The 25,563-nt window shown below is 51.4% G+C and overlaps 1 protein-coding gene and 1 long non-coding RNA gene across 6 annotated transcripts in view; both read right to left on the bottom strand.

The window, feature by feature from the left end:
• Positions 1-1,286: 1,286 nt before the first annotated feature.
• LOC150015479 (uncharacterized) lies at positions 1,287-10,571 on the bottom strand. 4 transcript variants are annotated; one of them, XR_016510005.1, is made up of 3 exons: positions 10,475-10,571; positions 3,061-3,130; positions 1,287-2,361 (listed from the first exon to the last, which is right to left on the bottom strand). It is a non-coding gene; the product is annotated as an uncharacterized LOC150015479 (long non-coding RNA). The 4 variants fall into 4 exon arrangements; XR_016510007.1 differs by lacking the exon at positions 10,475-10,571 and adding an exon at positions 7,658-7,718; XR_016510006.1 differs by lacking the exon at positions 10,475-10,571 and adding an exon at positions 5,803-6,093.
• Positions 10,572-18,400: 7,829 nt separating this feature from the next.
• Positions 18,401-25,563, bottom strand: part of RREB1 (ras responsive element binding protein 1) — a 63,573-nt gene continuing 56,410 nt past the window's right edge. For both annotated transcript variants that reach the window (XM_090269848.1, XM_090269849.1), the window contains 2 exons: positions 20,381-21,205; positions 18,401-19,016 (listed from right to left, as the gene is read on the bottom strand). In XM_090269848.1, the coding sequence (XP_090125974.1) occupies positions 18,508-19,016; positions 20,381-21,205 (1,334 nt within the window). In that variant the 3' untranslated portion in view covers positions 18,401-18,507. The remainder of the gene's footprint in view (positions 19,017-20,380; positions 21,206-25,563) is intronic.

Below are 25,563 nucleotides of genomic sequence, written 5' to 3'. Positions count from 1 at the left end.
AGGAGGTATGTTCCTGGAGGAAGAACTGGATGCTGCTGACCAGGTGCCCTGCAGGAGCCAGCATGGGAGAACCTGCCTTGTGAGCACCCAGGAGCCCTCCTCTTGCAGTGTCTCTCCACTGCCCTCTGCTGACAGAACTTAACATTGTGCCTGCCAGCCAAGGACAAAAATTTAAAGGGCCCGGTTCCACTTTCTCAGAGCAGCCAACAAAGGGCGACCTTGGAGCTGCACAAAATTGACAAGCGACACAATTCCCAAAGATTGTTTAGTTCTTGACAGAAAAGTCCAGTTATAGGAGTATGGCAAATCTATTCTTTGATTAGAGGAGTCAAACTGGGGAAATGAAAGGGGCCTTAAGAGAGTCTCTGTCTAATCCCTTCACATTATAGATGCCAAATGACTCCATTGAGGCCACACAGCCTGTTCGCCTCTCTGCCTTACTGTCTCCTGCAGGGCTTCTTCTTCTCCTTCTTCTTCTTCTTCTTCTTCTTCTTCTTCTTCTTCTTCTTCTTTTTTTTTTTAGAGATTTGGGACATTATTTGTTTTTAGAAAGAGAGGAAGGGAGGGAGAAAGAGAGGGAGAAAAACATGAATGTGTGGTTGCCTCTTGTGCGCCCCCATCCAGGGATCTGGCCTGCAACCCAGGCAAGTGCCCTGACTGTGAATGAACCGGCAACCTTTTGGTTCACAGGCTTGCGCTCAATCCACTGAGCCACACCAGCCAGGGTGCCTGCACGGCTTTGCCATTGAAATAAGCAAATAGACCATTAACATCTGTCTAACAGTGAGGCTTCCAGAGTCAAAACACCTCTCCCAAAAGAGAACCCAAGTCCCAGGTGGTCTAGTTATAGGCCAGTGGAATATCCTGACTTTCAAAAAACAAAGACTATACTCACTTTCTTGTTTTTCCGATTCTATAAAGATACTTTAATGAAATGTGAGGGAAAGACAGTGTGACACATACCCTGCCTACTGAGCTTGGCCCTGGTGACTCAGCAGAAGTTTGTTAATTTGATTTACACTCACTAGGCCCAGCCCTTGGAATGTGGGCCATGTGTTCTCCTTTTGTGAATATCAAGATAACCGTTTAATAGGAATGCTAGTAATGACCCCCAGCATTTATTGAGTGCTTCCTGTATGCCTAACTCTGCTATGTGCCTTACAAGCAGGAGCTCATGAGAATCCATTTTCTTTCTTCTCTAACCTGTAAAAAACCCAGGAGATCAAACCAGAGGAGTGTCTTAGTCTGCTAGGCTGCCATAATGAATACCGCCGTCGGGGGTGCTTAAACAACAGACATTTATTTCTCACAGTTTTGGGAGCTGGAAGTCCTGGATCAAGGCGTTGACAGGTGTGGTTCCTCCCAAGGCCCCCGTGCTTGGCTTGCCTGTGTCCTCACATGGTCTTTCTTCAGTGCAAGCACATCTCCGTCATCTCTCTGTCCAAATTTCCTCTTCGTTTAAGAACACCAGTCAGACTGGATTAGGGCCACCCTAATGGCCTCATTTTAACCTAATGACCTCTTTAAAGACCCTATCTCTAAATACAGTCACATTTTGATATTGTAGGTATTGAATTTGGGAGGCATACACTTTCTTAAAAGTTCAGAAATAGCAGAAGTAAAAGCAGTCAATGAATCACCGAACTATTGTAGTAATTAGTGAGAGTTTATTGTGCAGACACCGAAAAGAGTTTGTAAACCAGAGCACTTGAACCAAAACATGGAAGGAGACTCAAGGATATATTATTCTAAAGTAGCTTATATAGTGAGGAACTAGTGACTTTATTCTCCACAGTGATGGGTTATAATGTTAGAATTTTCAGTGCTCACCTCCTATCAGTCTTGAGAAGCAGTTCAGGTTTTTCCTATGATCTACAGAAGCATAAGCAAGAAATGACCCAGGTCAAGTTAGCCTAGCAGAATAAGCTAAAGTCAACTTTATTTGTACCACCAAACTGGTTCTGCCTGCTTGGGGATCTTCAAGGCTGGCCTCTGATTGTTCTTTATTTTAACAAATTGAACATATGAATTTGGGGATGAGGGGATACAATTTGGCCCATTATGAGCAGTATTTCCTTTACTATAAACTTGGTTAAGGGCTTTGAATAATAATTTAAGAAGTACCATCTCTCAAATTTAAGCTGCCCTTCCTTCCTTGCCGCATGATCCTGTGAAGTCTGTCTTCAGATAAACGTGAAAGATTTGCAGCCTCCAAATGCTTGAAAATATGTGAAGTCCATCCTGTTTTTAGAATTCTAAGCGACTTCTTGGTGAGCTTATCTTTAGTATCAATGAAAAATTGAACTCTGGGCCCAGAATTTCCCAGCCATGATACAATGTAGAGTATCTTGTCCAACCGACCTGGGACACAAAAGAGACCCATGGTTGTCATTGGCCAATGCTCTTCGCATACCCAGTGGGTGTCAGGAATTTGTTGCCTCCTACAGACAGTGCAGGCAACGGAGAAGGGCTAACACTCCCTCATGGAGAGAGAGGGGAGGGCATGGATATTCCTCAGACTCCAGGACCCTCCTCAGGGCTGGGCGGGAGCAGGGCCAGGCTCGTCAACAAAAGGACTCAGCACCTGGTTTTGCAAGGTGGCCTGACTCAGGGTCTCCCAGGGCTTATTAGAAAATGAAAAATTCTAAAATGAATAGATAATAGATGATAATTTTGTTAACATGTAGAAGAATTTAATGGATCAAGTTAGGTTGACTATGAATCCTTTTCTCTATAATCAGAAGGGAAATTAAGGCTTCTCTTTTCCCAGCTGTGTGAAATGACTTCAGTTGCCCTCATCTGAGTCACAGCACTTGTCATTCCCACATGCCCCTGGATGTGGAAGACTGCGGGCCTAGCTCAGTCAAGGGCTCGAGGACTAAGGAGGCCTGGGGACTGTCAGTTTAGGGGGCTTCTTCTTATTTGAAGCTCTGTATGCACCTTACATTCTGGGCACTGAGAAGGGAAAGACAGGTGTTTGCTGTCAAGAGTCAGGTGACGTAAGCCCTGTCTGAATCTACACCCCGCCCCCCCCCCCTCCCCCCACACACACACACTCACCAAGGCTCCAGTGTGAAGTCAGTTTACCTTTGTCCAGGGACAGGAGAATGTGCTGCTGCTTCTGGTGGCTCTGCAGGCGGGAGAGGAATGGTGAGGCTACTTCAGATGCTCCCCTTTTCTCCCCGAGGGCAGGGCTGGGCTGGAGCACACAAGTCAGCTCTCTGTCCTGCCCCTGCCGCTGCCCTGGCCTGATATGGGGCAGGCTGGCCTCTGCCTTCAGCAAGGCCTGTCTTTGTGAAAACAAGATCTACCCTTTGGACCTTCTTCACTTAGCTGCTCCAGCCCAAAGACTTCTACTCCCCAGTCCTGCTCCCAGGGAGGCAGCTGGCTTTCTCTTCCCGGTCCTCCCTTTTCTGGAAACATCCCAATCCCTGGGGTTGACCCTGTCCTGGCATGGGTCCCTGACCCTGCCACAGCCAATTGATCCAGGGTCCCCCCTGACACCAGCCAGGCCAATCGGATGCGCTTGCCTAGGAATTCAAGAGGTGGCAGGGAGAGACCCAGAGTCCCTGAGGTGCCCCACAGAGAGAAAGACCTGGACCCCCACAGACTTGAGTCTATTTCTGTTGTTTTGCATTCAAGAGCCCAAGTAACTCCACTCATCCTTCCCTCCACCTCACCGTTCTGCCAGCTCTTTCTCCTTTTTCCCAGCCTCTCCCTGTCCTCCCAGCCCTGGGGGAACTCAGTGCTGGAATGAATGAAGGGCCTGTTCCTGGACACCCTGTGAGGCTTGTCTTGAACTGAGTTGCAAGCTGAGAGGTGTCCTTGGTGCTCACCTGCACTGCTCCTGACCCAGCCCTAACTGGTCCCTGTCACTTGGTCTCTGCAGGGTCTGCTCTGCACCTGGACCGCCCCAGGTCCCGCACCGTCCTGCCTTCCACCTTGCTCTCTGCAGGTGAACTGGGGCTGCTCTGAGGCTGCACTGAAACACGGGAGCCTTCTCACCTGAATTGCTCAATTCCTCCTCCTCAGCTCCAGGCTGGTCAGGGGCCTGTATATTCCTCTCTTCCTTGGCTCCCATCTTAGAGGAATCTGGTGCCTGTTCCCTTTCTTTTCTTTTTCTTTGTTTTAATCTTTGCTTGAGGACATTTTTTACTGCTTTTAGAAAGGGACACACACACACACACACACATCCCCTCAACCCTCTGGGTCTACAGATGATGCTCCAATAAACCAAGAGCCACACCAGCCAGCGTGATGCCTGATCTTGAGAGCCAGGTCATCCCTTCTTTCCTTTCTGCCTCCTCCAGGATCTTGCTCAACTTACGATCTTGCCTTATCAGTGATTCCCTCCCCACCGGAAGAGGGAGTTTTCCTTACCCCTCCCCTCAAAGAAAACCATGCTCTTTCTCTTGATCCTTAAAAGCTTCCCCAGGACCCTATAATCCCCTCTGGTGACCATCTTACCTGGAATCCCTCCTGTCTCTGCCAAACTCCATGTTCACACCTTCACCTCCATTCCAGTCCCAACTGCTCCCGTCTGGCTTCTGCCTCCACCCCCTCCACCCCCTCCACATGGGCGGTGGCACCAAGTCACCAAACCCAAGGGCCTGTCTTCATCCTCCTCCTGATGGGAATGGTCACCCCGCACTACTGCCACCCCCCCCCCCCCCAGGCTGTACTGTTACTATTCTCACTGCTTCTTGGAACTTTTCATCTTCTCTCTCTTCCCCAGGGTGTTGTGCCTCTTTCTGGCTCCCCCTTCACCCCACTTCCCCATTTATCATCTCATTCATTCCTAGAGCTGCAGCTCCCACGTGACTCACATCGGTCCTAGCTCTCACCTGTCCCCTGAGCTACAGACACCCCCACCTGCACTCTCCCTCTCCTCCTGGGGCCACCCCATGTTCTCCTGTGGGGAGCTTCCCATTCAGGCAGTTTAGGGACATCTGACTACCCACTGCTCCAAGGCATGCATGTGACCCAGAGATGGAAACATGGCTCAGACTGATCAGACAAATAAATCCTAAGTGCTGAGTTAGATCTTGCACCTGGACTTGCTACACAACTGAAGGTGAGGCGAGCTCCTGGGCCCCTTTCTGCCTTGTTGGAAACCCTCCTCGAGGATGAAAACAATATAAAAACAGCAGAACAGGGAGAAGGGAAAAGGTGATTCCAACACAATCCATGAATATCTGGATCTGGCTGTGTGCCTAAAGCCTCTGCTCCCGGACTTTCAGTGATGGGGACTAACCCATTCCCATTTGCGCATGAGCTGGTCTGGGTTGGACTCTGTCACTTGCTACCAGAGGCCTCCTACAGGTGCCTCAAGCAAGGCTGAACCCCCACTCTCCAAGAGCCAGCAGCTGTGCTCCTCCTCCCGGTGTCCTGGCTTCATTCACAGCCCAGGCATCGGCACCTCTGAGCACTCATCTCTCCCCCTCTAACCCGTGTTCTCCGCAGCCTAGACTATTCTAATACTCGCTTCACTGGGCTCCCAGTCTCCACTCCACCTGACACGCTGCTGCTTGTGTGTTTCTAGAGTGTGGCTTGGACCTATTAACTGACAAACTCGATGACTTTCAGTGACCCCACTCGCCACCAGAATCCAGCTCCAGCATTCAGAGCTCTCCTAATCCCCTAATTCCCTCGCTCCCGCATTTTTCGCTGTCCGCCATGCGGGTAAGGCAGTGTCCTCACCTACCCCTCAGCCACTGGCCCGTCCCACTGCCCCAGCACTGTCCCCGGCTCCCCCGGCCCTGGCGTCCCACCATGTCCGCCTGTGGGGACTCTCCCAGGGACCTCTCTCCAGGGCTTCTGAGTCCCAGTCGGGAGCATCCTCCGACCTCTGAGCGCCCGCGCGCGCGCCCCGTGCTCCTGTGCAGTGGCCTCCAGCTGCCGGGTCCCTTGCCCACCCCTTTCCCTCCTGCTCTCCTGCTGAGCAGGCGGTGTCACTCTTCATCTGTGGGTTTCCTGGGAGAGCCCGCACACCCGGGGCGCTCACAGGCGTCAGCTGAATCAACAAGGGCGCGGGCGCGCCTCCACGCCGCCTGCGGAGTCCCGGCCCTCTCCTCCGCTGACCCGGCTCCCTCCGGTGGTTCCGACGTGCCACGTGCCGGGGAGCGCGCTTCCCGTCTGCTGGCCGGGCTCCCCCAGCCCTGCTTCCAGAGAAGCCGGTCTGCAGACCCTTTTCTCGCTCTTTCTTTTCCCCAATGAAACATAAAACTTGCTCCTTGTGTTCTCCCGGGGTGCGCCCCTCGACCCTGGCCTCCCAACACAACACTGTGCAAGTGTTACAGAACCCCTGGGCTGCTCCAATTGAAAACAAACCCACGGGCTCTTTAGTTAGGGGCCCGATTGCCCGCCGCCAAAATTATAACTCTCAATACCAGAGTTTGGTGAAAAGAAAAAGAATTGTTTATTTAACAGTTATATAGATTTAGTTATTTGCGGATTTCCGTTGTTAAGTCTTATGCTCTTTAAAATACCCACAAACACATATCCTTGCCTCCCCCACTTCCAAACCAGGCTAGTTTTAGGGAAGTCAGAGAAACCGTTTCCCTACTTTCCCAACACAGTTCAGCTTTACCAGCAGCTGCCAATCATTCAATCTGATTGGGGAGGTCCTTTCTGTGCTGTGGCGCCCTCCAGCTCTCAATGCAGGATCGCCTGGATTCTCAGCCTCCTTGCAAACTGCCTTCTTCCTGCAAACCGCACAGATCTCTCCTCCTCAAAACCACATGGCGAGAGCCTCTTAAAGCAGCCTGGAGACCCCTTCTCCAAGCCACATGGAGAAGGCCCCTTCTCCAAGCCACATGGAGAAGGCCCCTTCTCCAAGCCACATGGAGAAGGCCCCTTCTCCAAGCCACATGGAGAAGGCCCCTTCACCAAGCCACGTGGAGGGAGCACACGGGAGAGCGAGAGCCCGAGAGCGAGAGCGCGAGTGAGAGCCCGAGTCAGAGCGCCAGAGCGCCAGTGAGAGCCAGAGCCCGAATGAGAGCTTGAGAGAGTCCCAGAGTGAGAGCACGAGCGAGAGCCAGAGAGAGTCTGAGCGCCAGAGCGCGAGTGAGAGCCCGAGTCAGAGCGCGAGAGTGTCTCAGAGAGAGAGCACGAGCAAGAGCCAGAGAGAGTCTGAGAGCGAGAGTCTGAGAGAGTCTGAGCGCCAGAGCAAGAGTCCCAGAGAGAGAGCACGAGCGAGAGCCACAGAGAGTCTCCGAGAGAGAGCACGAGCGAGAGCCAGAGAGAGTCTCAGCTAAAAATGTCTGCAGCTGCTTATATATCCCTGACTGCGTCCTCTGACGCAGTGGGCGTTGCAAACAGTTCTGACCATTCACAGACCCTTACGTAGGCTCTGTGTGCTTTCCATACTGTCCCCTGGTTCAAGACTCCTCCCATCTGCCTGAGGCTTTGGATGCATTAAATCCATTTGCATAAGAAAGACACTAGCCACCAGCCTCAGGCATGTGGAGGCATTCCAAAAGCTGCTTCCTTCTCCCCATCCCCCAGCTGCAAGCTCTGGGGATTTTTGGACTCCCTTGTTTCTGTAACACAAGGAAGGAAGGCGACTGGGACGAGCACAGAGGGTTTTTCATACTCTGTACGATGCTGTAACCAAGGATAGATGTCACTTCACCTTTGTCCAAACCACAGAACGTACAAGATCAAGAGTGTTCCCTGCTGTCAGCTGTGGATTCTGGTGACTACGATGTGTCCTGTAGCTTCATCACTGGAACAAATACCCCACTCTGGTGGGGGGCGCTGGTAAATGGGGAGGCTGATCACTTGTGGGGGCAGGGCACAATCAGGAAGTCTCTGTATCTTCCTCTCAGTTATGCTGTGAACCTAAAACTGTTCTAAACATGAATCTTATAAAAAAGAGACAATACATAACAGGAAAATCTGGCATGGTGAAATTCAGTTTCAGTAAAAATTACTGTTTTCTTTTTTTCACTTTCATGGCTCCCATCGTCCCTGGCTTTTGCTTTCACTGTCTCTAGTTGCAGGGCAGGGGCCCCTCTCTGACTGCTTCTCCCTTCACCCAGTTCACATCGCCTTTCCTTTCACGCTGCAGCCCCACCCTCCTCTGCAGGACCAAACCCTGCAGAACAGGGGCTTCCCTGGGGCTGGCAGCAGGCATGGCGTCGGGGAGGTGAGGCTGTTCTGCTGGCTGGCATGGCCCGCTGAGGCTGCATGTCCCAGAGCTGGAGCAAGGGTGTCGTTGGTGAGCGGGCGCATGCCACATGTGTCAGAGTCCTGCACTGTCACCAAGAGCTTGGGATGGGGCTCAGCATGGGCCTTGTGTGGTGAAGATGGAAAGCGGGCAAACCCAACATTGCTGCCAGCATGACTGAGCCTCCCTAGTGCTGATCAGGAAACTAGGTAGAATTTTCAGGGGAAGCAGCAAACATCACTGTGTGCAGACCCAGGGACGACAAGTAAATTCTGCGCTTGGAGTCAGTTGGGTGACAGCAGTGCCCAGGCAACCAACAGCCTGGCCTGAGACACTGCGGGAGGTGCTGGGCACCGGGGTGAGGCTGATGGAAACACACACTGCTGGGCTCTGGAGAGAGTAGAGCGAAGACTAGTCCGAGTCACAGAGCAGGGCCACAGGGCCGGTGCTTGGAGTTTAGTGCTCTGAGATGCCATCTTGAAATCCTTTGTGAGTTCATCTTTGAACTGGATTTTGTGGGTGAAGTCCGGTGGCACAATGGAATGTGCTCAGAGCCTTGGCTCATGTGTGGTCCTGCCTCCCTCCACTTCCCGCCTGACGGGTCTTGGCCACTTGCTTCCCATCCTGGCCTAGCGATGGCAGCTCCCCCGGTCCTTGGTGGAGGCCTGGGTGTGGATGAAGGAAAGGTCGGCAAGTGTGTCCCCAGGCACTGGCAGCCAAAGGCTCCCCATGTCCAAGGGGCTGCAACCTCAAATAGCTAATAAAAAAAAAATACCACGAAGCCCTGGCTGGTGTGGCTCAGTGGAGTGAGTGCCGGCCTGCAAACCAAAGGATTTCCTGTTCGACTCCCAGTCAGGGCACATGCCACGTTCCCAGTTGGGGGTGCTTGAGAGGCAACCACACATGATGTTTCTCTCCTTCTCTTTTTCCTTCCCTTACCTCTCTCTAAAAATTAAAAAACCAAACAAACAAAAAAACAACCCTATAGAGAGAGAAGGAAAAGGTTTTTTCCTGCTTTTTAAGTCAGGGCTCCACAGTTTCGTCTTTTACTGGGTCTTGTGAAGTGTGCAGCCTGCCCTAGCAGCTAACAGACAAGCAGCTGTCACAAGACAGGGCGGCCCAAAGTTCCAGGAAGGCAAGTCAGGTGGTGGCACTTGCTCGTAGGACATGGTGCCAAGGTACAAATGAAGACACGAGTCTGGGACAGTTTTTAACGTTCCTGGGCTTCAGAACTTTCTGAATTTCCTAAAAATGCAAATGGCTGGGTCCCACCTCCTGAGATCCTGAATCAGTAGGTGTGGAATTGAATTTTTAATAAGCGATTCAGAGAATTCTTTTTAGTGGGTGGGTTGCCTACACCGTGGGAGGGAGAAGAAACTGTTCAGAAGGTTCTGGCTCAGCAGATGCAGGCGGGCAGGGGTGAGCTATTCCTGCAGAGCCCTGCTCACTGCCCAATCCTGACCCTAAATTTGGGTGGTGTTTGTTCTGCAGCAGAAGAGAGCTGGAACAGTTGGGAAGTCGCTGAGTGACCTTAGGGAATGTATGGATGGCACCCAAGTCATGTCTGTTTTGCAGAAGCATGTGTTGGAGGGGTCACCAAGAGGGCATGGCACCGGATGACTCTTGGGTAATCAGGGGCTCTTCACACCCTCCCCTGTCTTTGAAATGTGTGTTCTTCTCACACAGTGGGAGTCATTTTCAAGAGTGCAGCCTTGAGTGAGTGAGGTATTGTTGAGACTATCTGGATGGCACACATGACTGACCCCATTAAGGCCTCTCTATAAACGTTTTAGATTCTGGCAGGTGGGTGCCGAGATCTCGTCTCGTGTCCGCCCAAGACAAGCCTCCTATGTAAGTTCCCTTACAAAGCCTTCCACCTACTGACTGGGGTGAGGGGAGGGTCTGCTTCTATCTTCTGTCTCCCCTTGACCTCTGTGAACAGGAGTCACTGAAGAACCAACAGCATGTGCTCTTAGTTTTCTGTAACCGCTTTTTCGGTAGACAACACACACCACAGATACCCATACCATCCATGTCTGGATTTAAAATTTTTCTGGTGGGCAATTTCATCCTAACAAGGGCACTCATCAGCTGGAGACTGGGGCAAATCATTTCAACTCCCATCTCTGCTCTGAGGTGATAAGGACTTTTTCCTCTCCAGCTTACTGGACGTGGGTGAAGACAAAAACCATCAGGCACAGGAAAACACTGTAGTGTGCAAGATACTGTGAAAACATGCCCAAGAGTGAGGAAAAAAAGCTGGGCTTAATGAAAACAGTAATATTCAACGAATAAAAATAGTACCTGAGAAGCAAGATGATGACTTCAGTTTTTTTCTTCTTCATATTTTCCTGAAGCTCCTATATTTTCTAACCTGAGCAGGTATCCCTTTTATTTAAAAGCTCTGTTAAAGAGCTGTCTCAGGTCCAAGGACAAAAGAGTGCCCTGCATTGGCCTCTGCCGGCCTGCACTGACCCTGCCCAGACAGCAGTGAGGCTGCGGTGGCCACCAGCCAGGGCCACCAGGTGCATCAGTTCACATTGGGCTGTGGCTTCCTTCCCATAACAGTAACTTGGGAAAGGAGTGCCCGCTGGGTTCTAATTTGGGACCCTGACTTTGGCAGTCTAGAATCGGAGGGGACCGTGTTGTTGTTGTTAAAGAGCAACCTTCAATTTTAAGTTTAAAATAAACCCAGCTGTCCTGCCCAGTTCCTGGCCCCTTGAGGGGTTGGGGATGGGAAAGGAGGGGCCCAGGCCACTTGGCACCAGACATGGGGCAGCCAGCTGGGCTGTCCTTCTCACCGCTCTGTCCCTTCAAGGAGCCTTTGGAGTCAATGCGTAGGGCAGAGGCACAGGATCGGTGAGGGAGATTCTGGGTGGCTTGTGTGTTTGGCCAGGGGCTGCAGCAGGGGCTGGGGGGGTGGCCACCAGAAGCGCTTGAACCTGCACACTCCCAACTTCTATCTAGCTTCGCAGTCCTCCTCCTGAGTTGGATTCTCTTTTTGGAGGGAGAATCTACAGCTGTCTCCGCAGCAGCTGCCAGGGCCATCTTCCTCAGAACCCAGCGTCAGGCTTCAGACCAGCCTCTCACGCATCCACTGTGTGTGCGAATCCCCCGGGGTCCTGCTACCCGGCATCCTGGACTGGGCAGGTCTGGGCTGGTACTGGGGCTGCACCTATTCCACAGACCAGGCCTGCACTGTGGTGGGGGCTGAGATGGGATGCTGCCTGGTGTGAGCGGGGAGTAAGAACTCAAGGGGCCTCCCTCACACAATCCCAGGGTGGGGACATGTGACAAGCACCAAGGCCAAAACAGAGTCTTGGGCACCCGGGAGGCTGATGGCTGGCAGATGACTGAACTACAAAGCTAAAGGAGACCGGCCACTCTCCAGGACCCCCCTTCTTTGCAGGGAGCATTCTGTTGGATTGGGTGAGGTTGGGACCCCACACTGCCCAGCCCTGGGTGGGCAGCTGAACAGTTGGCCCAGGAGCTGGTGGGAGGTTCCTAGAACTCTCTCTCGGGCCCATTCTTCTCCATCAATCAGACTGACAAAGGCCAGGTGGGCCAAAGGGTAGGAAGGAACCTGTGCATTCTGGGGATTCCTGGCTGAGCTGGGATCCCATCCCCCCACCCCAGGCGCGGAGCCAGTAGGGGCTCTGTGTCAGCCAGGGTGGAGGACGTGGCCCTGAGGGCAGCGCCTGAAGCTTGGTCATCTCCCACAACCCCCTCTCCAAGACCATCCCCCGACATCTGCAGAACGAATGTGTCCAGTGGAAGTTCCGTCCTCTTGCCTCGCTGGGCAACAAGTAAAGCATTCTAATGAAGACAGGGCTACAGAACCCACAGTAATGAGAGATGCTGACATGCCTGTCATGCCTGCTTGGTAGCAGGTGCTGTCCAGGCGCCTTATGTATATTAATTCATCTGATCTGCATGACAATCCTATGAAGCCGGTATTCTTGTTACCTCTTTTGCAGAGATAGGGAAACTTGGGCCATTCATCAGGCATGAGAGGAAGAGCTGGGATTTGCATGCCAGCCAGCTTGCTCTGAGACCTGGCTCTTGGCCATTTCTCTCCCCTGCCTGATGTGCGGCAGATGGCTGGCTGTGTCTTCAGGATGACCTGATGTTTGAGACCCTTCTTCCAAGGCTGGCTCCCCTCCACTTGCGCCCTGGGTAATTCCTCTCAGGCGTGTCCCCTGTCCAAGCTCCCACATTTCTCAATCGTGTGATGATGTCCTTTCCACTTACATGAAGTCCCTAGAGTAGTCAATTCATAGAGACAGAAAGCAGAACGGGGGGTGGAGGTGTCATGGGTGAGGGGAGCTGGAGTCCATGTTTAAAGGGCACGGAGTTTCAGTTATATAAGATGAAAAAGTTATGTGGATATATTTAACCCCACTGACTGTACACTTGAAAAAGGTTAAGATGGCACATTTTATGTTATGTATTTTATCACACACACAGATGTAACATGTGCTGTTCTAACCTGAGATCAGTGTCAAGAGGTAAGTACTTACTCCTTAATGCTATTTCTGGGTGGAGAGGGGACAATGATAAAAGGACCTACTTGAACCTAAATCCTCAGGGCACAGAGGGACTGATGGTCACCTTGTGGGTCAGGAGCACTGACCTTGGAGTCAAGCAAGTCAAGGTCAAGCCGAGCCAACCATTTATTGGGCTTGACTCCTCCTGCAAGGGCCAATCAGAAAACATGAGAGTGATCCACACAGCCGGCGACGGATAAGCTCGTGTGTCTGCTATTGTGGACTCATTCTCTGCCTGGTGGGGGCAGGCCCAGAAATCACAATGGGGGAGGAGGTTGCTGTTTCTTTGGGACCCGCTGCAGAAAGACTCGTGTACCTCTGGTCACAGGGACATGAGCAGCCACAATGCGGTGCTTATGTGAGTGGGCAGAAAGGAGCAAGGATTTCTTCCCTTTCCTTTTCCTTGGCAACATATCCTCTACCAAGGTTACTTTTCAGGTAGAATGACCTTTCTTTTAAAATTCCAAACACCTATAAGTCAAAGCCAACCTCTGAGCCTTTCTGGGGACTCTCAAAGCTTTGACTTCTTGTAGTTCTTATCTCTGATCTATTATATATTCCTGTTGGCTCCCCTTGAAAATACAGCCTAAACTCAACCTCTTCTCAACATCTTCACTCCCATCACTGTGTTCCATGCCACTGCCGTCTCTTGCCTGCCTCTCGGTTGATCCTCTGCATCTGCCTGTGTCCCTGTTACCCCACACCAATATGCAACCAGCATGCCCTCCCCCACCCTTATCCATTATCGCCCTACCCCCTACTCACCCCTCTCCAGTCATGCAGGGCCCAAAGGGCCTTCTCTCTGGTGGGTGACTTTTTTATTTTTAAAGTTTGTTTTATTTTCATTCAAGACAGAGGGAAAGGAGGGAGAAAAATAAATATCAATGTGAGAGAGAAACAGCTGATCTGCTGCTTCCTGCATGCACCCCAATGGGAGAATCAAGCCCGAAACCTGGGCACGTGCCCTGACTGGGAATCGATCCAGTGATCTTAGGGTTATGGGATGACCAGCCAACGGCACCACACCAGCCGGGGCAGGGCAGATGACTCTCTTACTGCTTGTTGTCCTTTGACCTCTCTTCCAGGTTCTGCCCTTCACAGCCTTGGACTTGCACTCCCTCTGTCTAGTCCATGTACTATCTCCCATTGTTAAAACTCAACTTCCAAAGGAAAGAAATCTGTTTTGTCCCTTGCTGTGTTCTCTGTGCCTGGGACACACAGCGGCTTCCTGGCAACCCCTGTGGAATAGGCATGATTGAGGTTACTTGGATCTTGGACTGCAACAGAACACTTGAACACCCCCACAGCTCAGTTTAGGTCCCAGGCCTTAGTGAGGTTTGACAACCACAGAGGTGAAACTGATCTTTAAACGTAAGCTTCTTTCACTTTCCCCTTCCAACTTGGAAAGTCACCGTCAGTGCTGAAGGAGCAAGCAAGGAGCAGCGCGGCCTCCAGGGAGACAGCCTGTCTGTGAGGATTGTCTGGGCTCGCTGGCACTCTCTGAAGGCACAGCAGACGAGAAAATCCAAATCCACTTTTCTTTTTTTTTTTTACTTAAGAAATGCATTATTAATGATGATGCTCAATCATGACTGGAGTTAATAAACTCTGCAAATAATGTCACCCTGCATGTGCCTAACTCCCTCTTTTGGGACAACTGCCTGGGAACTGGACACAACCCGAGACCTGGGCTGTCTCCACGTCTGTCGGGTGTTGGCCAGTGTGGGCCCAGAGACGGACGTCTGAGTGAGGGGCTGCAGGAGAGGGCTGGGGCTGGAGGGGAGAGCAGCCCCGTCCTGGAGGCCCCAGCTGGCTCACAACCAGAAAGGGAAGAGGCACCGTATGCGCTCACATCAGATCTCTTCCTGACAGACAGAACTTGTGACAAATCCCACCTTTCACCTCCTACATGCCTTCTCCCAACATGCCCCAGGCTGTGGCGCCGCCACGTTCTGGGTCTTTCATATCACACTCCGCTGCCCCTTCGCCCTCACATGGACCAGGGACAGTCCAAGCTCCGTCAGGAAAACTAAGTTCATCCACATGGGGCTAGAAATGATGCTCGCTGGTGGCCACAGCTTCCCCTTCCCCGAATGAAGAGGTTGGGAGGCATGTCTCTTGTGAGCTGCTTGTTTATAACTGTTCCTGACTTACTTTGGTTGTTTCACTTAGTGCAAGCGGGCACCCCTCACTGGCACCCCAGCACAGCCAGTCTCCTGGGGGTAGTGTGTGGGGGGTGAGGGCCGGGAGCAGCAGCAGGGCCCCCACAGAAGCTTTCAGGTCCAGAGAGCACTGCACTTATCTTGCTAAGACCTGGAGCTGAGAACCAACCCTTAGCACAGTCAACGTAGTGAAGCACCGTCTACAAGGCGCTTCCCAGCCCAGCTTCCTCCAGAGGTGTGCTTTGAGAGCCACTCCCGCTTGGTTTAGGCTGTTCAGGGCTCTGCTCATCTGCTGCTTTAATGACAGACCTTCACAAACGTGTTTCGATCTGCTCTGTCCCCAGCCCTGGGATCACCGTCCCATCCAAGCCCTTCCCCTAAATGATGGGGAGGGTCTCCCCAACCCAGGGGCAACTCTATCCCTCGTAACTGGCAAGAGAAGGAAAAGGCAAAGTGCACTTCTCAGGAGCTGCTGCCCAGAAAATAGGATTCCAGGCTGTAGCTGTTGCTAACTCACTCGGGCCTGCCCACTGCCCCTGAGAAGGACCACCCTGTGCACCCGGGATTAAGTCGCAACCACAGCTGGGTTCTTCCTGGCGCTCCACTCTCTCACTCCAGGTGGCCCAACAGCTATGGCTGAGCTTGAAGGGCCACCAGGTGACGGAGCGTTCATGGCAAACCATGGACGCCTGTGCTGACGGGAAGCAGTACAAACTGACAGGATCACAGCAAATCATAGGACAACTGTGTGACAAGCAATCTGCCATTTTAAAAATATAACATTTATTGCTTAGATGGTATGTTACAGAACAGCTTTTCTTCTCATTTTGAATTTGAAAGTACTATACAACTGAATACAAAGAAGAACAAAAGTACCAAAACTAAACTTGTGATTCTGTTCATGTGGCATACACCAGTTTTGTACATAACATGTAGCAGCAGTTTTTAAGTTCCCTTTAGAAAAATATGAATTCTACACATTTATTATTGTTTCCTGTTTAATGCATGGGCTGAAATCACTAGGATCAACTTCTTTCTTGAAGAAGAGAGGAGAGGAACGAGGAACAGAGGGCTGAGGGTTCGCTGAATCTTTCTGAAACTGGCATCCGACTGTCTCGTAGCTTCCCCGGGGCCGCTTGCGGATTCAGCCCTGGGGTTTTTTTGCTTTGTTTCCACAGCCAGGAGTTTCATGTAGTGATTGAATCTCAGCATTGTGTCCACAAATCAAAGAGAAAAACAAGAGAGAAACTTGCACCTCAAAAAACTTTTCAGAAGATCCATATATATATATTTTTTTGTAAAAGCCCTGAGAGGAGAAAGAGAATCAAACAAAATGTATAGAAACAAATTAGCTGGACATGCAACTAAGCTATGATTCACCCAGAGTTTAAACAAATCAGAAATTTCACAGTTTAATATTGGGGAAGAGGCAGAACAACAAACAAATAATACATTTCTCAACCTCACTAATAAAATGTGGCAAGATCTTATTGACTAAGGGGGTACAGAGGAAGGCTAAGTAAAGCTTTAAATCAATAGTGATTATTGCGAGCGGCAGCCCCGCTGTGCTGCTGGGGCCGTTTCTGCTACATCTCACTGCAGCGTAGAGTTAAGTCACGGCTTTTCTCCACAATGTTGAGAGTTTTAGTGCGGAGAGTTGCAAAGAAAAAAAAAAACACACACACAAAAAAAACATTAGAAACACCAAATAATAACAACAAAAATAACAACAATCATCATAAAAAATTAAGGGATGCATGAACTGGTTCTAACTAAGCAGACCACACTTGGTATGAAGTGATACGGGGATCATTGGTTCCGATGTGTATTCACCTAGAGTAAATAAAAATCTTGCTCTGAAACTGGTTCATACATCCCTAATACAGTTAAAAGTTGTATATACCTCAACTTCTTTCCTTCCACATGCAAAGATTTCACTTTTCATTATTTCAAGGCTATGTATCTTCCTTTGAAGTCTGGGCGGTTGGGTTTTGGCCACCAGCCACTTATGCTGAGCCTGAGCTCGAAGGAGGTGCACTCGGGCCCTGGGGAGGGAGGCAGGGGTGTGGGGGCTCCCCCAGGGCAAGGCAAGGCAAGAGGGTCTGAGGGGTGGAGCAGCACAGGAGGCCCGGGCAACACTAAGCCTCGGGCGTCCTGGAGGTCCCAGCTGAAGGACAGGATGCTGAACAAGCTCAGCTACAGTAGGATATATTTCTTTTCACTGCTGGCACCGACAGCAAGGGAAGTTCTATTGCCTGCATAGGATGCTAAAAAAAAAAAAAAAAAAAAAAAATTCCTGCCTTTTCGCACCCAGGGGTTCGTTATTTCAGAAACTAGAAACAACACGTTTATCTTCAAGCACCAATCCCAAATCACAGGAAGGTAAATATAAGTCTATTTCTCATCTTCAATCTTGCATGTGCAGTTTTATTACCAGTAGTAGTATTTCCTCGCTTTGCAAATGACAGTAGCACACGCTGGGTTTGGCAGAAACCAGTGAGTGGCAGGTCTCCTCACTGCCCGGCTTCCTCAGGAGCCTGGGCACACACACCCGCACCCTCTCTGAGCTGCTCCTTGGCCACGTGCGGAGAACCCTGCTGGAGTCTGCAGTCACGGAAGAAAGGCTTCTCTAAGTACAGTAGAAGAGCTCCCACCCAAGGGTGGCAAGGAAAGCTACGGGCAGATGCTTATGTGGGACCCAGGCGCCCAGGCCTCCAGGACAAATATTGCCCATTTGTTTCTGCTGACTGCAGAGACCAGCAAACTGATGAACTAAAAATAATAATAATAATAATATTAATAATATATATACCGAAAGGGGAGAAATCAGATACATGACATCTGTGTATGTTCTCCATACATTAAGTTGCCAGGGTAACTCTTCTTTGTAAGTTAAGAACAAATGTCTTGAGTGTCTTGAGTAGGAAACAGCATGTCTAATGCTGACAGAGTGGAAACACATATGAGGTCGAAGCTAGACTCTCTCCCGGTTTTGGCCTGAACCAAAATGGAAACCTCCATCAACCACATCCTGCAATACCAAGGACCAAGTTAGAGCTCCACCACCATATAGCAGACAAAAAAACAAAAACAAACAACAACAACAAAAAAAACAAGAAAAGAAAAAAGTCTATTCAAGAAATGAGCATCTTATCCATATTTCCTCTGCTAATTTACATGAAATTCACATCATTTTCTTCCAGTTATTGGCTATGGGTGTCCAAGGGCATGTTTTTTCTTCTGCTTCCAGCTCATAGAACAAACGTTACTATCACAGACTCGCAAGAACAAGCTCTCACACAGCAACACAGAAGGTCATGTTAATGCTTAAATGAAAGGTCCTCTCCAAATAATTCATTATAATATTTGCTTTGTTTTTTAAAAGGCCATTTTGGGACAACACAACACCCAGGACGACACTGAAGGACCGGTAAGTAGTTAAGGCACGCAAATTGTCCATGCTGGTCTCCTGCTCGGGCGTGTGATGTGGCCACGGCAGCGAGTAAGCTGGCCCACTCCTGTCTGTTGCTCTTCCATAGCTGAAGGGCACTGGGAAACCTCATGAAGCACAGACCCAGGACACTGTGCTCTGCTGGCTTGCCTGTGTGCTGGGGGACAGCAGGAGCCGTCACTCCATTCCCAGCAGTGGCGAGGCACCGTCGGTGGCCAGGAGAGGGTGGGCAGGCCTCTTGCCGTTCAGCTCCAGCAGGTCTTGCATGAGGGCCACTGGGCTCTCGGGGTCAGGGTCACCCTGAGGGGCCTGCTCCTTGGGGCTGCCCGCAGAAATGGCCTTGGGAGCACCCCTGCTGACTTCAGCCTGCCCGGCACCAGCCGTCCGCCCCACAACCCGGTCCTCCCTGTGGCTGGCATGCTTGGCCAGGCTGCCCTTCTGGCTCCGGGTGACCGCCACGTGGCTGCTGGCCAGTACAGCCGAGTCGGCCTCGCTCTCCGAGACAGGGTTGTTGCCGCTGTGGGTGGACTCGCTCTCACTGTCCTCCTCACCCCGGTCGTCCTTGTCGCTGTCCTTTCCGTGATGTCTGGCATGCCTGGCTTTCTGGTGGACCCGCTGATGGCGAACCAGGCTGTGCTTCAAGGTGAAGGTTCGCTCGCAGGTCTGACATTTGTAAGGCCTTTCTCCTGAAGCAAGGAAGGAAATACAGGGGGTCTGTTAATGGTAAGGCCACGAGGAATACCTCTCGGCTCTGCACGAACGTGGCCCCGAGAGAAAGGCAAGGGCAGTGGTTGGCGGGGCCAGGACTCCGTCCTATGCAGGGAAATCCTCCTGTTTGTCTGAACGGGCCACTTGCGGGAGCAGAGATGCCAGGCACCAGCCAGGATTTCCTCCCTCCTTCCATCTCTCAACCCAGGTCTTTCACGTGCTGACCCAGGAACCAGCATGTCACGGAAGGACAGAGCAGCGTCCTGCCACAGGGACAGCTACCATTTCTGAGGGCTCTACCAACAGTGGCACCTCCTCAGTCAAAGGCAGGGACACTGGGTGTTCTGATATGAAACAGCTGGGGCTTCCCTCTGGCTCACAAACCCCAGGCTGTGAGCAGCTGAGACCACCACCTGCCAGGAGCCCAAGAATACCTCCTTGTTGGATGGCCAGCCCCGGAGCCCTCCAAATCTCCCAGCCCAAGGCAGAACTGACTGTAGGAGGCGGGGCAGTGTGTGGAGAGCACATGTGTGCACCCTGCTGGCCAGGAGGCAGGAGGAAAGCTGATCCGAGACCAGGGTCTGTTCCCCCACCCCTGGAAACAGGGGGGCAATATGCTTGCATCTTTTTGCTTCATGAGTATATCCAAGTCTCTCTTTCCTACCACGACTAGAGCCCCTGCTGTTAGGTTTGTAGCCTCAACCTCGCAGCCAGTGAGTTTTAGGAGGAGTAAGAATGCGTGCAGAGAACAGACCACCCCCAACCCCCACAAGGGGCCTACAGCCAAGACAGGAAAAACCCCTCATGGGCAAACTTCTCACCTGAAGGCTAATCATATGATGAACCCGGGTGCCTCCAAACAGAGCCCCACAGAACACCTGTCCCTAATGCCTGGCCCCCAGGCCACACCACGCAGTCCTTCCAGGCTCAGGACTAGACAAGGCCATCCTCCTAATGCTTCTAGGAGAGAGGGCAGCCACCGTCCCCATCCCAGACACAGGGAGACTGAGGCTCAGAGGGGCTGATGAAGGTGTTCGCAAGAACAGCGCTGCTCAGGGACCACCCCACTGCCTCCCTGCAAGGCGCCTGGACGTTTCAGGTGCTCAGAGAACAGCTTGTTAGACTCCCAGTGACAGAGCTGAAGGGGCTCAAGTGCCAGCTCAGCCAATTCTCCCTGCCTCTGGCATGGGCTTTGTCACTGCTTCGGGGGCAGCGCCTGCCTCCTCCACACAGATGGGCCAGAGGGAGGAGATGGAACCAAACTCGCCCCCGCTTAGCAGGCTGGGGAATGGGTCCTCCCTGAAAGAACCCCAGGCCCCGCTGAGGCCAGGCCCGCCCTTACCCGTGTGGGACCGCATGTGCCGGGTCAGGTCCTGCAGAGACCAGAACCTCTTGTTGCACACAGTGCAGACCTTCTTCCTCTTGTCCGCCTTGCTGGACACACTTTTGGAGGCGTCCGTCTTTGGCTTCCTGTCGTCGTCACTCTTCTCTGAGGACTTCTTCTCAGCTGTGCCCTCCCCGTCAGAGGTGCCCTCGGCCTCCTCGCTCCGCTTCTCTGATGAGCCTTCTGACAGGGCCTCCCCCTCGGCCGGGGGCTCCGGATTCTCCTCCAGCTCTAGGGCAGGGGCAACGGCAGCAGGGACAGGCACCGACCCCTCGACCACCCCACTCTTGCCCGGGCCCTCCTGAGGGGGCGCACTCTCCTCCCTGGGCGCCTCGCGGCCGTGCGCCTTCCTGTGGCGGCTCAGGGTCCCAAGGAACTTGAAGCTCTTGCCGCAGACGCGGCAGGCGTGCTTCTGGTCCTGCGGGGCCGGGCCCGCGCCGCCCACGGCGCCAGAGCCGCCCTCGGCCAGCTTGAAGCCCATCAGTTTGCTGGCGAGATTGAGGTCCAGGCTCTTGTTGCTGACCGCGTCGTCCTCCGGGCCGTCTGCGTCCTCATCCCTCTCCTCCGCACCGCGCTTTTCCTCGGGCTCCGGGCTCTCCTCGGCTCCCCGCTCCTCCCCGTCCACGGGTTCAGCTGCTCCCTGAGTCAGCTCCTCTGCAGGGAGCTCTTCGGTGGCCTGGCCGGGCTCAGGGGCGCCCTCTGACCACGGCTGCTCTCTCTCCCGAGAGGTGAGGTCCAGCACTTCGCCGCCCGTGGCTGACGGCTCCACGTCCGACTGGCTGTCTGTGGGAGCAAGCACAGGGCACGGGCTGAGACCAGACGCCACCACACAGGCCCCTTCCGAGGGCTCCGTTCCGACTCTCAGCTGAACCTGTCCCAAATCGTCCCCCCTTGTATCATCCCCGAGGGCCCGAATGGATGTGGGGTTAATTTACATAAAGCAGAAAGAGCTTCCACCTGCAGACGGGCTGGGGCCACAGGGCTGCCTGTGCCTCGGAACCCCTGGGCTCCCCCTCCTGTCCACTGGCGGTGCCGGGCGCCCTCCCCTGCCACACGCCGGGATGCTCAGGCCCCAGGGAGGGCAGCACAGACAGAAGGAATGGCGAGAGGACAGTTGGTGCGTTCCAGAGTTTCGCAGCGCTAGGGAGGTTGAGGAAGCTGAGCTGTCAGTTATTTTTGAGTGCAGAGATTATACAAACATGCAGCATACACGGGACCACCCCCAAACATGTGTCTGATGATGAAATGGCCCAAGCACATACGATGTGCTGTGGCACACAGCTCTCACCAGACACCTGATTTCCAGGTGGAGAGCCAAGGCCAAAGGAGACACAGGCACACCAGGCGGCCTCCCTGGCTCCTGTCAGGGCCCACGGAGGGAGGGGAAGCTCTTCCTGTCTCTCGATTTGTTCCCACCTGTCCAATCTCTACAGAAAAACCAGATGTAGGCAGTCGATCAGTTTGTAAGACCTTAAGGGATGGTACTGTGGCAAAACTAATGACACCAAACAGATGGCAGCATTTACCAGAAGCACTCTTTTCCTTTGGGCTGAACATGGCTCAATGAGCTTTTAATTATGTGCTATGACAGCGGAGCTGTCTGCTGAGACCTACTATTTAACTACAGATCCAATGGCCAATTTATGAGGCTGATGAAACTTACTATCACAGCACAAGCATGTGAGATGTGCCCTGTCACAGGAGAGCCCTGATTACTCAGCATGTGAGCCAGCACACTCATGTGTTCACTGGGACCCTCACTTGATGTGACCACATGCACAGCAACGTGCACCCACGTCCATCCCTCTGACTCTTGCACCTGGTCACCTGCCAGCACGGTGGTCCTGGGCTTGGGCAGAGGAGCTGGCACTGTTTCTCCTGGGCAATGCCTGCCTCGGGCTTTTGGTTTACCTACCACTGTCTGCCCGGCACCTCCAGTGACATCATTTCATTGGTCTTATTCTGCCTGTACCACTTGGGAGCCACTGTTTGAGTATCTCAAGAGGTTTCAGGAGGAAACAAATAATTATGGTGTGACTGTGAAATTTCTGATAAGGATTTAAAAAAATTATCCACAAATTTAAAGAAGATGAATCCTGAGCTATACACACCAAATGTCTAGGCGATATTCTAAGGATAAACCAGATGCTCATTTTTTTGATTCATTCCAATAGGGAGTACCTAGTAAATGGGTTTTGGTATAAACTCAACAATAAAAAAAATATAAAACAGTTTCTTATTTGTTGGCTCTATAGTAGTTACTAAAAGAGGATTAATCTCTGGTTACTTCCTATTTGCTCCAGTACATTCTAGGTTGTTTCTCCTAATTATGAATTTTTTTTTCACCAAAGAACATGGATTATTTTAAATTTCAATTATAGAATATGTTAAGATGATTATGGGGGAAAAAATCATAATGAATTCTGAAACTAAACCCGAGTAAATATACTAAGATCAGATCATTCTAACTCTTGGGCCTTTCCTTGGAGTAGGTAATGGAGTGCTCACCCTGAATTCAATGAAAAAGGCCTACTCACTTCCTCTGGCAAACAAAGGGGCTTGGCTGTGCTCTACCAAACTTCCACTAGGGGGCATGTTCTAGCAGGGCAGCCCAGGCCCTTCAAGTGCCAAGACCTTTCATTTCTATTAGTGATTCTCAGGAACAATAGGCTTAACTTCTTCTCATCATCTCATGACTATCCAGCTTATAATTCCAGGTACTATTTTGATCCCTGCCCTCCTCAACCACCACATTTCCCAGTACAGGTAGCCAATGACTTTTATAAGCAACGCTACCTACCCTTGACGTCTTAATTCTCTGTCCCCAACAGTCCCTCATTTGTGGTGCTAAAGCTAAGAAAATTGCTAGAGGAAGCAGAGAGAATGCTGGTGGCACTACCTCCTACAGGAAAGTGGAGACTTTCATGTCAGCTCAACAATGAAATATCTACTGTTATCTAGAAGTTCTAAGTTACTCAGCCCATGTGAAAAACTACCAACCTAAATACCTAACCTGATTGGGCAGGGCAGGGCAAGGCTGTTCAGGATGCTTTGTTTGCACCTCACCTACCAAGAAGCACTTGGGGCTTCTGGACTGGCAAGGGGGTCACCATGAAGGGACAGTTTAAAAACTTTCATGTTGATTCTAATTTAAAAGTCAAAGTCAAAAGGCTCCTGAGGAAAAAACACCCAAGAATTCCCCAAGGGCTAAGTGAGCCTGGTCCCTCTGCCCGTAAGAAATGGATGAAGAGTTTCGGTTTAACTCTGAATGAGCAATATGCTCCTTTAAAAAGAACTGCTCCCATCACGGCATGCTCAACATCCCTTTGGGGAAAATCTAGATTATATTTTCATGAAAGACCTTACGTGATGGAAAATGTCAGACCTATGTTATAAAACACGTTTAGGGATTTTTAAGAAAATGCAACCCAGGCATAAAAACCTAGAAAACCCCTCAAGAACTTCCTCAGTCATTTCCTGCCTTTGTTTTTTACGGTCTTCCTCTAAGGCCCCACTTTAACTTCATGGGAGGGGGCGCCTGAAGGTAAGTATCGCCCCCTCCCCATCGTGCTCACCTGGTTTGAAAATTACCCTCGAAGTCACTGAACCCCACCTCCCTCACCCCTTCCTCCTCTGCTTCAATTTCAGCCCTCTCTCTTAGCGTGGACTGTGCCCACGATTAAACCAAACACATCTTCTCTTTGCTGGTCTCAAATTACAACTGCCAGTGAATTCTTTTTTCAGAGGCTTTTTCCTTTAAAGAAGACCTGCAGGGCAGAGGTGAGGAAGGACTCTGACAGGACTTGGAAAAACAAAACTCTTAACTGCAAATTTAAAAACTAAACACACCCACACTGTAAAACGGTGCTGAACCAAAGCTCAGATACAAATTCTGATTCGCTTGGTAGTCTTGCTGGCTTCTCCTGCAGCCTCCCCGTGAGACATCAGTGGGAGTCCCAGGCTTAGTGTCCCTCCCTGTGATCAAGAAGATGAACTCAAGGTGTGCATCCAGCACACGGTTCTTATAGTTCAGGACCTGTCTACAAACTCTGGAAACCAAGGGCGCCCCCTGACCACCTCGGTTATCCACTGCTCGCCCTCCCGTGGCACCATGGTAGGTAGAACCACATAGCCGCTCTCTAATCCAGGCTGCCACCAGGTTAGGCCGCACCCAAGGTTGAACAGTATGAACCGTGGTTCTGCCAACATCGCTGTGGGTTTGCTGGGGCTAAACAGCAGATCATCCACCAACTCTAGCTCAAGGGGGCCCAAGTCATGGCAAGATTCCGTGGGCGTCCATGTCTTTCTTTCCTCAAAGATCCTGGCAAATTATGTGGGAATGCAAGCCAGGGGTGGAGCCAGCAAACTGGCCTACATTATTATACCCTTACAGGATTTGATTTTAACTAAAGGGCTGGCAGTTCGAGGGCTAGTTTCACCAGGGCTCTGTGGGAGGTATGGGGAAAAGGCAGGGGCTTCCAGATCACACCCTCTTCCTGGACATGCTATCCATCCAGATATGCCCTGCTCCCTGGGCAAATAACCAAGGTAAGGATAAAGGGGTCTGAAACTTAAGTCCACGCTGACTTAAGGGAGGACTCCCAGATAACAGAGCACCCCAATCTCCACCCAATTCTGAGGGAGAAAAGCACAGGACACAATTACAACCCTGAAAAAGGACATTTGGGGGAATCTCATCTGCTTCAAGCAATGGAGGAATGTCACACTTTAAAGATTTGCATACCCGTAGGACTGTTACTAGCCAATGACCAGGAAGCTGTATGCCTAAGTGACCTGAAGGAACCCGTTTGTGTATTGTTTTAGGGAGCGAGAGCACTGAACCCCAGCAGCTGGAGATAACCAATGTCCTGAACAGAGAACACAAGTAAATACAGAGCTGTAAGGGGGAAAAGGTGGCAGGAGACGAACTGGGCAGCTGTTAATTGCTCTGTAGGGGGCTGGGGGAAGGAAGCGCATGTCAGCACGGGAGAATAATACCCGGATTCAGGTCAAGCAGAGATGTGATTAAGGAAAGGACATGCAGAGTGCTTTTCAAACAAGACAAAGTTTTGTTTTACTGGGAAGAGAGTTATTGAAAAGGAAAACACTCCACCCCGCCCTCCCAGGCACGGGCCGGGAAT

This window comes from Furipterus horrens, unplaced genomic scaffold (genome assembly GCF_987537825.1).
Source record: "Furipterus horrens unplaced genomic scaffold, mFurHor1.1.pri manual_scaffold_3, whole genome shotgun sequence".
NCBI classification, from domain to species: Eukaryota; Metazoa; Chordata; class Mammalia; order Chiroptera; family Furipteridae; genus Furipterus; species Furipterus horrens.
Note: the sequence above shows the minus strand (reverse complement) of the source record. Positions and strands in the feature narration are given on the sequence as shown.